The sequence below is a fragment of the Amyelois transitella genome, chromosome Z (genome assembly GCF_032362555.1).
Source record: "Amyelois transitella isolate CPQ chromosome Z, ilAmyTran1.1, whole genome shotgun sequence".
In the NCBI taxonomy this organism is placed as follows: Eukaryota; Metazoa; Arthropoda; class Insecta; order Lepidoptera; family Pyralidae; genus Amyelois; species Amyelois transitella.
This window is the reverse complement of record NC_083535.1, coordinates 9316244-9332420: the sequence shown is the minus strand read 5'-3', so window position 1 is coordinate 9332420 and position 16177 is coordinate 9316244. Positions and strand designations below refer to the sequence as shown.

The 16177-nt window shown below is 34.4% G+C and overlaps 1 protein-coding gene across 2 annotated transcripts in view; it reads left to right on the top strand.

Moving 5' to 3' along the window:
• Positions 1-15577, top strand: part of LOC106133991 (forkhead box protein L2) — a 42412-nt gene extending 26835 nt beyond the window's left edge. For both annotated transcript variants that reach the window (XM_060953567.1, XM_060953569.1), the window contains exons 4-11: positions 4897-5044; positions 5921-6255; positions 6397-6622; positions 9887-10043; positions 11206-11278; positions 11882-12004; positions 13544-13663; positions 14520-15577. In XM_060953567.1, coding sequence (XP_060809550.1) covers positions 4897-5044; positions 5921-6255; positions 6397-6622; positions 9887-10043; positions 11206-11278; positions 11882-12004; positions 13544-13663; positions 14520-14590 — 1253 coding nt within the window. In that variant the 3' untranslated portion in view covers positions 14591-15577. The remainder of the gene's footprint in view (positions 1-4896; positions 5045-5920; positions 6256-6396; positions 6623-9886; positions 10044-11205; positions 11279-11881; positions 12005-13543; positions 13664-14519) is intronic.
• The last annotated feature ends 600 nt before the right edge of the window (positions 15578-16177 follow it).

The following is a 16177-nucleotide window of genomic DNA, read 5'->3' as shown; positions in this document are numbered from 1 at the left end:
AACCGTAAACCAAAAATATAATATCTACGTCTACCTAGCTACTGCCTAAGTTTGGTTTTACACTTAACCTTAGAGATTTATGAGATATTTTTTTAGATAGACTAACAACCCACTTGACTTTGCTTAAATTAGAGATTTGGTGTGGTTTGATTTTAAAGAATTCGAAGAAGTACCAAATAGAACAGCTATTTAATTTTCTGAACGTTTACAGGTCATTTGCTAAAAGCGATTCCTATTTCATAAAACACTAAACATTAGTAATGTGATATACAGCTATATTTATACTTTGTATTTGCTCAACAATGTTTTTGTGTAAAAGATATTATATTTATAATATTGTGTGCTCATTATAAGAAACCAGTCATAGATGTTTACACAACTTAGTAGCAGCTCTTGTAACCAGGTGTTTGATAACTTTTTCCGTGATCTTATTTAATTGCTAATTGATCTAAAGGATAACGTTTCGCCCCCCTTGCCCGCGGGCTAAAACGAGCACCCTTCCACCCTAATTTCTACAATAATGGCATAGTATTTTTTTCTTGTTTCTCGTAATACTATTTATATAAAGCCCACGACTTTGTATAAGTTTCGCATTTGTAATTAGCGCTGTATTTTGTTTCATTCATCTTTTTTTTCGGGAATCTCCTATATTAAGTTGAAAGTTCACTTACCTTTTGTGTTTTGGTCTGATTTTAATTATAGCAATTGTGTAATCTAGGTACTATGTGCTTAGTATAGGTTGAGAAAATGATACAAGTAAAGAATCTTTTCCTTCTGAATACGTAGAGGAGTGCGTTTGATGTCTATCCAGGAGGGCCGAGGTATCGAAGTTTGTACAAACAATATTTTTTGAAAGCAAATGGGCTTAGATTTCTAGGCTATTAGAAGCAATTGCAGGTAGGTAAATGTTTTTTCTTAAAACAAAAAAAAAACATGCATACATTCTTGATGTTTCAAACAAGATTTAACTTAACTAAATTTGACCTTCATCCTATTCCGAAAGCAATCCTTGTGATAATGAAGTGTCTTGAACTTACTTAAGACAACAATTCAAAGATTTGTAAAACATTCGCATCGGTTTTACAACAAAAAGCATTTGAGGTATTGACTATTGATTGGTACTCTTCAATGAACTAATAGATTATCGGTTTTTTTATCTACTTTGACTTAGTGTACTTTTTATTCTTAACAAAGTTGTTTTACATAATTCGTAAATAATCTAATTTCCACAAAGGCGAATCCCACCGTCCAACATTCACCGCTGAGTTATTCAACGGCATGGGTAATTCGCACTGCTCCCGAACTAACGTTTCACAATTGTTATTTGTTATTAATTTCACGAACGATACGGCGGCTTTTAATGTTTTATAAATACGCATTGTTCTATAAGCGACACAATACCGAGCGGCGTTCACAGCGCTGCTCGAATCCGATATGCAACCGCCAACCAGCTCGGCCGGCTGTCTGACGCATTCTTGTTCGATTTATGAATTTGTCCGAAGAATATTTCGATATTTTCCTTTTTTTATGTATCTAATGCAGGTGACACTGCCAGTAATAATAAAGACAGCAGTTACCTTAGAAAATACTCGTAAAGTTGGGCCTGCTGGAAGAAATTTCTCTAGAAATAAGTAGTGCCCTTGTACTGAATTTCTCTTTATTTTAAGTTTTTTTTTTCTTATTTTCCTTGTTGTACATAAATATATAAATAAAAAAATAAATAAAGTTACAATAGGTGAGGAATCATTTTAGCTTTTTTTTTAAATTGCCAAATGCAGGTGACACTGCTGGTACGAGTACCAAATTAAGCACTTCGTTCAAAATCCAAATAGCTTGGTGAATCTATCTAAGGCACGGGCAGTAGCATCTAGGTGGGTTAAGTCTGGTCAAGCCACCTCTATTCTGGATGAATGACCGATGCAAATTATTTAAAATTCATAATGTTTTTACAAGCAATTCATAGATAAAAAAAATCTGTTTCACAGCCCTCAAAAATAACTTCATAGAAATTAGGTGACTGATCATTTTCAAGGTGTAAACACACAGTCTGGTGTAAAATATATTTGTCCTAACCTTGTAAATCTCGAATGAGAGCAAATTTACATTCGATGAAATTAACATATCATATCGACTACATGAAGTTTAACCTTTAACGACCCAGTTTGATTCTACACGAAATAATTGCTTATTCACGATGAAGTGACACTCCACATGCATATCTGTAAAACAGTGTTTATTTGAACACAAATGTCTTAGAAACATTAATTTCTGTACACTGTTGCGGGAACATTGTATTAATTATATAACCCGAGAATGGTGCCATCTTAAAAATTTAAGGAGCCTTTATTTGACACCATCTGTTGTCCGTGACTTCGTTTGCGTTTGCGTTTAAAATTTCTTGTAACTTATTAAACTATATATAACAAACACATACACCCTTCCACGCATACTTACAATATTTCGCATTTGTAATGTTAGGAGGATGGGGTCTTAATCTTTTTATTGATACATCCAACAAACTTAAATAGAATCGGAGGACTATATTCAAAATTTCATAGAATCCATCCATCGGGTTAGTTATTAAAACGTAACAGAATTTAGCGTTCATTGTATCCCAATCTGAATAAATTATATACGTGACAAATCATACAGATTTAGCTCGCCCCAAAGTAAGTTCGAGACTTGTGTTACGGGATACCAACTCGATATAAATATGGATGTAATAAATAATATTTTTCTAGGTTTGCTACTGACTTCTAGCTTAGTTACCATTAACCATGGACGGCTACGTACTTACCTACAAAATAGGGCTGTTACCGATGTTGGCTGAAAATGGCGGAAGCTGACACCGATTTCTTTTAGAAAATACTACCTGCAATTAAATATTTAGCTATGTTTAATAACGGTTAGCTGTGTGATATTCAGAAACTTTGGGATAATAAAATACTGTAGAAGCGGTACGTAATAGTAAATGTGTCGTTACAACGATGTTACAATAAAATATTATTTCTATATTTTTTGTCTTATTACTCCCGTCCCGTTTCTTTATTCTCTATGTTGTGTCCATTTCTATCTTATGTATTAAGCTTATAATTTCTGTGTTAGATGCTGATTTTGTTTGGCCGCAACCCTGTTCGTTGTGAATGCCCGTTTAGTACCGATGACGGTTCCAAGAAACCCATATCTGGAGGCACGTACGCGCAAGATTGGCTAAATCTCGAACATTACATGACCCGATACAATAAATAGTACTTTACAAAGCAAACGCTCAGTTCGCAAAATAAAGCATTCTGTAAAATCTGTTACTGCTATTATGTAATAGTTTATTAACAAGACTGTATTTTTAGAATTATTTTTATTGAAGATTGTTTGTTTGTAATTACTTTATTGTACATAATAAATTTTTAGTAGTACATAATAAGACATTAAAAAATGTACAATGGCGGACTTATCTCTATGAGGGATTTCTTCCAATCAACCACAAGAACACAAAGCATTAACTTCTGGAATAAGTACTGCGGACAATGGGGATTATATAGCACAATAAATAGGGGTTAAAGATATGGCAGTTGCGGCGAAGTCTGATAGGTTACCAATTAAGTTTATTACAAAACTCAGAAAATTTGCGCAATTCAAAGATATCTCTGATGCACTGATTCTGCAACCATTGTAGCCTGTCGAGTAGTCCCTCATTGAGATCTAAATATGCCACGTCTGCATACTTAAGGAGATACTAAAAAGAGTTTGAGCTAGAAGAACTTTTTTACTTGTAGGAAAAACATTTGGAAGAAGTCTCAACGAGTGCAGATTTACATATAATATTCTACGAATCTGATTTGTTTGGGGAACCCAAAGCAAAGACTGTTTTATAATGATTATATGACTATAATGTTAGTAAACTTGTTTAAAAAATTAAGTCATTTACAAATCTCTCTTAAAGCAACTTATTCGGTTTTGAGTTGCAGGATGTGAGACCATTTTCCATTCGCTTCTATCAGATACGAATCCCATGAAGAAGAGCCAATTCAAATGTACAATTACACCTCAAAGTCACACAGGCAACACCTAGTAACTTACATGTACCTAGATTCCGTCGGAAATTCGAAGAACCATTCTTGGTGCTTATCTACATAATGCGAGGTTCTACATGGCATTTATTTTCACATAGCAGGTTTTTATTTTTTATGTTCGATTTTTTACAATTCATTTTTTCTGATTGATTTCGTCACAATGAGTTTCATAGAATCCAGTCAATCACGCAGTGCCTGGTATCGCGACCGGACTTGAAATATGAGAGTGCCATATGAAATTGATCGCCATATCAGATTCTTCTCCTCGGTATTGGTTGACAGTAGAAACATAGTATTACAGACGTAATGATTGGGACAAAATAATATGAAAATATGTTTTCGGTTATTCAATTTTGTATATTCAAGCTGAAAATGCCCTTTCAGTTGGCTCGGTCTACGCCGTTAGTAATAAAAACATGGTATATGTATGTTTGTTTTGCTCTTCCAGTAGCTACGGTTTTATACAGACGAATGCGTCGATTATCTTTCTGCGGTGATGAAAATTCCAACATATTTTAAAATGCGAAAATAATTTTTTTTTATTAATTTGTTTGATATCTCTTTATCTCTGTAAGTACTCGTACTTAAAGAATCATCTCAAAAATCACACACAGTTAGGCTGTTAAAAATTATTTTACATTCCTAAAAAGGAACAGCTGTCGTGGAATATTCGATAAAGTCGTGGAAAAAGATTTTAATTCACACAAAAGTTCCCAATCCACGGCACCAGTATATACGTTACATTAGGCTTTTAAATTTATTTTTTTCAGAAATAATTCTCTTATCTCACACCTTTATTTAACATACTCTCTTCTATTTATCACAGGTACATCCCCGTACGACAGTCGAATCTGCCTTCAAGAGAGCAATGACACCTCGAACCCTGGGATCAAGGGAGAGGAAGACTTGTCCCGGGTGTACCAGACTCTCACTTTACCCTCTCTTTCCAGGGATGATAATAGCTCTACAAACAGGTTAGTTTTAATCAGAATAATATATGACCTAATCTTCTTCATCAAGTAATCTTCATTCGCAGTCTATTTTGTCTACTGAAAAACGTATCACATTCATAACTCTCTTCATGCAAGCTTGGCGGTTTCGGATACTCTTGACCTGACCTTTCTTTGATCAAGGTTCGTTTGTCTACTCTTTCTTTATAGATATTTGCTTAGTTGTGTATGTACCTTATCTTACAAGGGTACGTGGTACGATTTTCAGATACACATCGAACCTTTGTCTTGTATTGTATTTTTGTATATGTAAAACAATAGTAGAAGTATATAAATTTTCCGCAGCTGACGGATAATTATCTTCACAGTAATATTTATGTTGTCCAATCGGAAATTCCCTTTGTTTTTGTTGAGTCCCGTAACAATTTCGGTGATTTCCCTTCATTAACTTATCAATATTGTAAACACACTATATCAAGTTACTGTTATGGTGTACTATCGCCAAATATTCAGATTAAGTTCAGTTATTTATGTACAACCTGACATAAATTGGTGCCGTATTGTTCCCGGCACTTTAAAATAGGTCATGTTTTTCCACGAATATTGTAAAAGGCGACCATGGGAAGGGATAATGAACTTTGATTTCTACTTTTTGGCGATGGGCTAGCTACCTATTTCAATCTCAATTCTATCATATAAGCCATACAACTAAATAAAAAAATTAAGGGATAAAGACGTGATTTAATGTATGCACATAAATTGTCGATGTTGTATAACTTTTAAATTTGTATTTGAATGACAACCTAGATTCATTAAAAGTTTCATAATATTTTTTTTATATTTGTAAAAAATACTTGACTAGGTATGTTACATATTAATAAAAATTTTATCTCGCACCAGTAATGGAAACGAAACAAAAAGCAAAGTCAAGGCCTCGCCTTCCAGTCCCGGGAGTTCAGAAATGAAACCCCAGTCCACTACTTCGACGTCACAAGCGCTCACCAAGCCACCTTATTCCTACGTGGCGCTCATCACTATGGCGATACAGAACAGCCAGACCAAACGAGCCACTCTCAGCGAAATATACGCTTACATCACCAAGGAGTTTCCGTATTTTGAGAAAAATAAAAAAGGCTGGCAGAATTCCATCAGACACAACCTCAGTCTCAACGAGTGTTTCATAAAAGTGCCGAGAGAAGGAGGCGGCGAGAGGAAAGGGAATTATTGGACACTTGGTGAGTTTTTTTTTATTTAGCTATCTTATTGGCGTTGCGAATTGCAAATGCGATTTGACTTGATCATTCATTCCCATTGTCTGCGATGTGCGAAATACTTTATTCTCTTTATATTTGGTTGTGAGTGGGACATTGTTTTAGATCCTCAGTGCGGGGATATGTTCGAGAATGGGAATTTCCGGCGGCGGCGCAGGATGAAGCGGCCGTTCCGCACTACTCCGTACTCCAAGGCGTTGTTCGGCGACGGCTACCACGTGGCCCACGTGGCTCAACACGTGCCCCCACACATGCAGCCGCTGCCACTGGGAGCGAGGAACTACTTTGGATCCACATCGCCGTATCCACCTTCGTATCCTCGATATGACACGTAAGTTGATATTTTTCTAATTTATTATGAACGTATGAGATTAAATTTATTCTGTTATTGTTTGTGGACAAAATTAGGTACTGAAGAAAATATTGAATGATAATGAAAAAACTCCAAGAACACATGTATGCAAAACGTCATTTAACCTCGTAATTGTTTGAAAATCTTTCTGTTTTTGACATAAATGTTTCTAAAATGATTGAAACTGGTCATAAATAAAATTTATATGTGATGTGCTTCAAACTGTTAAAATAAGTCATAATATTTATTTTATTCATCGATATTTTTGTTCATCAGACTATTAGTGTAAATGGTACTTTTACCTAATTATTTGAACTTCTTTTAAATAATTATTTGAACAATAATATAAATACACTCAAAGAGTATCTGATATTTTGTGTAATATCGACTTACATAATTGTATTTATAAATGTCAATCAAACGGTGAATAAACTGCTTGTGCTTAATATTACATATTAATTATAATAAATATTTATATTTCTCGTTGCTATGTTTACAAAACAACTGCTAATGATATAAAGATTACGTTCTTTTTACCAATTTTTACACTGTGTTCTTCATACGCATACACATAAAGTCCATTTCTATTGTTACTTCGACATATAGGTAAAAAAAATGCATTTTTAAATTATGGCAATGAGAAGAAAAAGAAAATTTAGAATTAACAGATATTATAATAAATTACTTGTTTTAACCATACTTAATTTTACATTTTTTTTTTATATTTCTAGAATGTTGACCTTTATATTTTATACATAAAGTCATGTCTACATCCGTTGATACAAGATCCCTTCATACTTGAAAAGACTTAAAGACCACTTTCAGCTAATGATGGCTTAATGATGGAATTGAGAATATCATTCAAATATAATGACGTTTTTTTTCCTTGTGGGGTAGACAGAGGCATCAGTCTTGAAAGACTGATAGGCTACGTACATCTGTTAGGCTTAATGATAGAATTGAGAATTAAATAGTGACAGGTTGCTAGTTCATCGCCTAAAAGAAGAATTCCAAGTTTATAAGCCTATCCTTTCGCCTTTTATAACATTTATGGGAAAGAGACGGAGTGCTCTTTTCTATTTTATATTGGTGCCGGGAACCACACGGCACTTAGCATATAGAACATAGAATACATATATAACCTTGTTTTGAACAAGGCATTAGGTCAATACGGTGACCGTATATTAACATTTGCTGATAATGTTTTTATTGCCTAGCTACATTAATTATTGGTTATTTAATACAAGATAATAACAAAAGCTTTCATGTCAATATCACTTAATTACCCAGACAGCACGGTACCAAGCTTAAATGCATTGCCGTGTGGTTTCCGCCACTTTAGAATTGAACCACTTTTCATCTTTCCCATTGAAGTCGCAAACGACTAAGGGATAGGCTCATGAACTTGGGATTCCTCTTGTAGGCGATGGGCTAGGGACCCTGAATCCCAAATCTATCATGAAGCGATAGAACTGAACGTGGCCTTCCAGTCTTTTTGATTGTCTACCCCACAAGTAATATAGACGTGATTGATACGTATGGACTTATGCTGAAGGTAGTAGTAATGAGGACAGTTCTGGCGGCTCTCGTCTCATCATAAACATAAAAGTAGTACTTGTTTTCGTGAATTGATTTTATTTGGAAATTAAACTTTGAAATTTTCGGTTTAGAAAGTCGCGGGAATACAATATCATGACAGTAAAAACCTGACCCACCCAATTCAGGGTCCATGGTCAAAGGCATACCCCGGGTTCCTCTCCAGACTGGTAAGGATGCAACCGGGACTTAAAGCCAGGACGAATAAAAAGAACTATATCATAACAAAGAGAGTACATATGGAAATATCACCTTTTAGCAATTTGTCTATGGTGTAGGTTAAACGAAGTACCTCCAGTGAATCACCCCGCCTCGAAAATAATGGAAAATCTGATTCTGCTGGATTTCATTCACAGGTTCTAATTCCACCTTGGCCTTGTATCAATGACTATTTTCAAAGTTATGTACCTATATTAGTTTTAAAACTAACCGATGCTCTTACGGTGAGGGAAAACATTGTGAGGAAACCTGCATATACAGGCAACTGGATGTGTAACCATGACTCCAATACGGGTTAGGTTTACCTGCAAAGGTTGCGGAGGGCAGATGGGAGTCGCTTCGTGTAAAAATCTAACTCACTCAATCTAAACTCTATGGTCAATGGCATACCCCGTGTTCCTCTCCAGAGCGGTGAGGATGTTACCGGGACTAAAGCCATTACGAAGATTAACGTAAGGAAATGTAGGTATTTTTTTATAATGAGCTTAATTTCGGATCCGCGTTAAGCAACATTACAGTGGGTTTCATCACCAATTACATCACTTGAAGATAGGTTAATAAATATCGTAAATCTTTATCAAAGTGTTTTTGCTCTCCGTTAGGAACCTTGTTTACCGCCCTGGGTGGAGATAATAATGCCTAATAAAAAATCGGGATGTTAATATAAAGAATAACATCTTTTGACTCATTATTTTTAAGAGCTTCTGTAATAGAATCTGCTTGGTAACAAAGTCTGTTGCCTGATTGTACAGTTTTCAAAGGATGTATGTAAGCTCATAGACATAGTATGAGACAGTATTAGTCCTAATTTGAATATTTAAAGTAATATCGATGTATTTTCAACTTACTTTACTTCGATGTTATTATTAAAGCGAAAACTACGGTCACATTGCAACTCATTGCAATCAAGAACGTTTGTATATAATTAGCTGCGCTGTAAAAGGCGAAAAATTCAGGGTTGATTGAAATTCATGAACGAACATACATAGTTAAATTAATATTACACGTTCTGAAATAACTAATCAATCTGTATATTTATTATTCTCCTATTTTCTTAATTACCGAGTTAAGGGAGTAAAATAATGCTTTAGGATGAGGAAATGAGTGATAAACGTTTGCTGAAATGACAAGGCACGTTTAAGCACACCAAAAAGAAAAAGTATACCTACATACACAAACCAAACGCATGCATGTGTGTATGTCATGCAGATAAGAATTAAAAAAATATTAGCCCCTCTTAAAAGCGATGATTGTATAGTGTCACTCCATGTACTAGATGATCGCTTGTTACCTACATACTTATTAATTTTTGATGAAAAACCTTTTTTGCAGGGAAGACTGAACCTTACTAGAAGGATGATGATTTTTAAATGGACTTGGCAGCCCAATGTGCTTATATGTTTTGACTATATTTTCTTTTTATTTCAGTGCATGGCTGACTCAATCGACTAGTGGTCTAGGTTACGCCAGCACTTGCGGTGCGATGGGCCGGAGCCCCCCGGGATGCTCGCCTCACAGCGCGATGCCCCACCAGTCTTCACCAGTAGCCGTGAACCCGTTCGCCCCACATCAGTTACAGGGCCAGGTAAATTAAAATATTCAATTATATAAAATTCTAGTATGAGGAGTTATTAATAGTATTTATATTATAGGTTTGAAGGTTCCTTGTGTTTCTTGAAAAATATAAACAGACACATCTTTGTCAGCTACATATATTGATGTTTAATTTTCAATATGAATCTAACTCAAAGTAGATGTTAGTAACAGTATTGTTACTTTTAACGTCAAAGACGTTATTTGCAAGAAAGCAAAACGCCTTCGGGTAAATTCTAATAATAATCAAGAACGCCCATCTACAGCGTAGTCCTCGTAGCCTTTCTCGTAGCAACTCGTAGACGCTCGTAACCCATTCCTAGAGATTTCGTAGCAGATTCAAGGAATTTTAATGAGACTAGGACAATGAATTTTTGTTTTTATTTTATTTTGTTAACCTTAACCTTATTTTTTTAACTCGCTTCGGCGCCAGCTTGAAGCATACTTCACAATATATATAATATGCAAAATTTCATGAAGATTAGTTAAGTGATATTACTGTGAAGAGAGAGCAAGCAAACTTACATTCACTTTATAATATTAATATGGATGCGTACATATAACGATTGCCTATCTATTTTCCTTGACCTATTTTTGTATGAGAAAATATACAGTTATAGCAACAAGTAACTACTTACTGTATTCAATTACAAAATATCGCAACGTATCGCAGTACAATAAAGCAACATGTAGGTTCTGAAATAAACGTCGGTATTAGTTTATTCGTAAAACATTTGCCTAACTTCCTTTGTTTACATTATAATGTTACAGAGTTAGCTGTAATTAAATTCGTTTTGATATTGATTTATCAACAAAAGTTTATATTAAATATATTTACTGCTAGCCGTCGCCTGCGACTTCGACTATGTGGAATTTAATGTACAAAGCTACTCCTTGCATTGCCTACTAAAAGGAGAAATATGAACCAGGTTTTATGTTATTTTTTTGTTACATCTAGCCAATACATCTGAGAATACCATTCCAAATTGGAGTAAAAGCTTTTGCGTAATGCGAGTACAAACATACAGACATGCAGAATATCACGTTTTGTCTTCAGTTGGTCCTTTAGAGATCCCAATAAGTATAGGCATAGTCAGTTAAAATTTTAAAGTAAGTATTAATTGATGTTTTATAAAAATGTATTTTTATTTCAGTTACAGAATTCTCTTCAGCCCATGCAGTCTTTACCTATGAACAGCTATAATTCTCTCGGAGTAACAGCCTTAGGTGAGTTAATGTTTATACACTTCACACACAAATATAGACTATTCTTATATTACATATTAAAATAACAGGAATTTTCGTAGTCGCAAAGTTTATATATATCTATATCAAGTCAAGATTTACGTATATGAAGTCGTCAGATGCACCTTATGGGTTAAAAAGAGCTATGAGTGACGTAAAGACTGAAAGGCTTTGGCTTTTATGGGAACATATTGAGATAAGGAAACCGTGATAAGAGCGCTGATGGTCACCTTCTTTTTGTAATTATGGGATTGAGATTCAAATTATGACAGGATGCTAGCCTATTAGGTACTTTAAAAAAACCGTTTTCAGCCTAACCCTTATTCATCTTTTACGACATCCATGGGATAGAGAGGTAGTGATTTTATTCTAAACTACCGGGAACCACACGGCATAACTTAAATAAATAAAATACTAAAAACACGCCTCTCTCTCGGAGGGGTAGGCAGAAAAAACACCTTTCAACTTATCATGATCCCTGAATACTTTTTTTGATTTATACCCATTTGAGGGTACTTTTTCTTGGAACACAACAAGCCTGACTCTCGCTCTTAATAAATAAATTGGATTTGTCCCACATTACAGATGGTTCCCCAAGTCCGGGCCCTGGGTACGCTCCTTCCTCAGGAGGGTACTCTCCGAGTCGGCACCACGATGTCGTGACGTCGTCAGATACAGCTGTTTCTAGATTCTCTTTCTGGCCTGAGGGTAAGTAGCATACATATATCAGACACACACACATAAAGTCACGCCTCTTTACCGGAGGGGTAGGCAGAGACTACATCTTTTCACTTACAACGATTTCTGCATACTTCCTTCATTTCATCTACATAGCTCGTCAGTTTAAGGTATTCTTGACCTAACCTGACCACTTTCGTGACTAAAAAATATGTACAAGAAAACTTGAAACTGGACTATAATAACATGGATTTATCTTTTTTGGTAAATTTCATTATTTTATCAGAATACAGTGCCATCTGTTAGCATAGAAGTTACTTTAGTAACAAAGGGGTTCAACCCAGGCTTGCGCTATGTCGTGTTATTGGTTCGCAATCCGTACCTGAATTTACTAATAAGTACGGAAGTTGGATATAGAGGGCAGTAGTTATTAACTTAAATTATCGTACCTTTCGACAATAGAAAGGACTATACGACGAATCTTTCAATATAATGACGTCGAACCGTTTTAAGACTATAAGACACGATTATAAAACAACAGATTTAAGACTTATAGGTATTTTTACCATAGCCTTACTTTGGTCAGTAGACTAGTGACTCGCGTATTATATTTGATTATTTTTTTAAAACGCCCCTGTTGGATATTCGAGGAATTTATTTTGATACAAGTAACCCACGACTGTGACTAAATAGTTAACCCCAATAACAAAAGCATAGCTAAAAAGTTGCAATATGCTGATGTATGATGATTCATGAAACGACAATAGATGCCAGCACTAGGAAGTCATCGGTTGTAATAAACAGGTTATAAAGTAAACTTACAGATATACATGTAATCACGTCTATATTCCTTGTGGGGTGGATAGAGCCAACAGTCATAAAAAGACTGAAAGGCTGCCAGCCTACCGTCTAAAATAAGAAACTCCCAGGGTACGACTTCATTTTTGTGTCTTTAAAGTCAATGATATAAAATAAAGCCTTCATCTAGCCTGAACATCACCTTACGTTATTCAAACTTCTTACTGTAATTCACTATTAATGATTTTATGACTCAATTAGAAAAAGTCTCGAGAAAAAGCGAACTAGTTTCTTAATCCCATCCCATCTTTAATATTTTGTTTTATCCTTTTCTTAACATAAAGATAATTAAATATATTTATTTTACTTATAGATAATTCATTATATTTTGCATTTTATGATGGACTATGGAAACTACTGCGCCATCTCTTCTATAGAGACTTTATATGCAGCACCCAATCTCTCTGGAGAGGAGATCGGAGCGCGCCTTTTGTCTGGATTAGGATAGTCAGGCTTTTACACGAAGCAACTCTCATCTGACCTCCGCTTGCTTTGCTGGAACCTAACCCAACTCACAAATCCAATAATTCTCACCTTACTCAACATATTAGGAAGCGAAGGAAGTATGCAGAGATCGTGGCAAGTGGAAAGAGGTAGTCTCTGTCTACCCCTCCGGGAAAGAGGCTTGATTTTTTGTATGTATGTATGTACTCAACATATTCCTTATATTTTTGTTTTTATTTGTTTTTTTTTTTTTTAATTTATTTTAAGGTGGGTCTCCTAGTCCCAATGCTGGGTACGTTCCAAGTAGCAGTTTCTCCCCCCCTCGCCGCCACGAGGTGACGTCATCAGACGCTGCGGCAGGCGCACGCTTTACGTTTTGGCCTGATGGTGAATAAATAACCTATAAGGTTCTTGATATTTAAAATGAACAATAAATGTTCTGTCTAGTAAATAATCACGAAATTTCGCCTTATGTTACAATTCATAATTTGGTAAAAGAATATATGTTAAGTTCAGTAACCAGGCTGTCATAGACCTGACCTGTAGACCATAAACATCTGTAGCAAACGCTCATCTTATCAGTTGATAATAATATATCCTTTCATTATATGAGTTTCTGTAGATATTTTTTCTTGCCTTTTCTTTTTGTTATTGGTTTATTTTCGGTACTTGTTTTTTTTTTACTAAGAATAAGTAGTTTAATAAAATATACAGGGTGATTAGTAAATATAATTTCATATCATGAACACGCTTAACTTTATAAAATATAAAACCAACAAAATACTTATTAAATAGTTTAAAATAAACGAAATAGTGTAGAAAGTCTCAGAATGCTGCCCGTGCGCTCGACTCGAGACGGTTCGCGGCCGAAACATTGTCCCCTAGTTGTTTGGATTCGACGTCGATTTATAATTACGAAAAATTTGAATAATTTCGAACGAGAATCAGATAAAATATGTGGCGCGATTTACCAGTCCCCTGTATATATATATATATTTGTTAATCCGAACTATGCGGTAACGGTTACATCTAAAAGTACTCGTATAGTTAAGTCTGTATGTGTTTTTTTTTTAAATTCCTGTTATTGTTTTATTACCGTACAAGTCGAACAAAGGTAATATGACCACATAATGAACCAAAACACAGACTTGCCACGAATTAGGAGTCAGTACTACCCTATCTAAATCCGCCCTAAAAGGAAGTTAATCTACTAATTTATTTTTATTAATTTTATTTTTTTCAGTTGGAGTTAAAGAAGAAGCTTCATCAAGCCTCGTGTCTAACGGGCCCCCGTATTCAAAATATTTTATGTAAAGCCAAAGTTGGAGGGAAACAAGACTAGATATCCATTTTACGCGCTCAGTGAATATGAGATGTAGTGGACTTTTCGACTGTAATTTAAAAAAATGTAGTGATCAATGTATAAAAATGTAAGTTTAAGTCGATTGGATATTTGATAATAGGGTTGCCATATATGTAATTCTGTTATATGTGGTTAAGTTATCGCTTTAATAAAATTGTTTCATGATTATATCGCACTGCGAATATTCGCTGTTTTGATTTTTTTTCAGATAATTAGTTAATTCTTTTTACTCTAGGGGACAACAGCTTTATTAGGCAACACTCAGTGATATTTTAAAAATGTCATCTTAAGGATAAATATATCTTAATGTAAGCTACCATTGATTATTCGGCAGAAAATTTACATACCTACTGATTTTTAGTCGTCATGACTAAAAAGAAACACATGTTTAGAGGACATAGCCACCTTCTAAAAAATATTTACAGCTTGATGTTGAATAAAAAATAATTTAAAAAATTTCATTATATAAAACGGTTTTGATCCAATTTGATCTCGATAATTCAAGTTAGAAGTTGATCAGGAATCGCTGTAGTAGTTTGTGGTAACCCTAATGTGCAGAATAAATGTTTATCGATACGTTATGGTGGACGGGTAGCCCACCGTGAATTAGTTGTAATTGGAAAATGTATTTGCGTCTCTTACATACATACATACATATATAAAATCACGCCCTTTTTTCGGATGTATATTATGTATGTGTATTTTTAATTGTTCTTCCAAATACTGTGTAAGTGACGTATCTAATGACAAAAGAACGTTCATTTTATCTAATGTACTTACCAGTGCCCGTGGCGTATCGATTAAAAGTTAAAAAATGTTGTATTTCGTGGTATCTATGTGCAGCAAATGATTTGTTATACCTACTTTATCGTGTTCGTCAATATTTGTGATGTGAATCAAGATGCTATGTAAAGATAATTGTTGATGTATAAAATGATATTATTAATGTGGTATTTCTTTTTATTTCTCGAGTTTTATTACCTTATTTCACCTCGCTTAGAATTATTTGAATGCAGGCTGAGTTTTTATTCGTTAAGGAACACAACATGTTCGGATGATGAAACTGAGTGGATCCCCATAAAAACTTATAAGTACTTTACGAAAAGAGACAAAAATATTACTTTACTAACCAATGTTAATAAGAAATAATAAAATTTACTGTGAAAATTTCCTCTACGAATGAAAATTCAGCTTGTTTTATAAAAATGATTTAACAGTATGAAGTATCGATATACTTTTGAATTTTTCGATTGTATAATAAATTATAGAATACCTGAAGAGAAATACGTGGGTTGTATATTCCCAAATGTCGTTATAGTTGCGCGGGTTGCAAGGAGGTAATCTTGCCTTATATTTTATAAATATGGCAAATAATCTCAGTATATAATGGTTTAAAGCCAAGGACGAGAATCGGATGTCAATTGGAAAGAAAACTACGAAGATTAATTTACGTACTTATTCAGGGAAGGGAAAGTACAATATTTTAAATAATAAACAATAAGAACTCTGTTAGATATCATTTTATTTTGTAATGATTT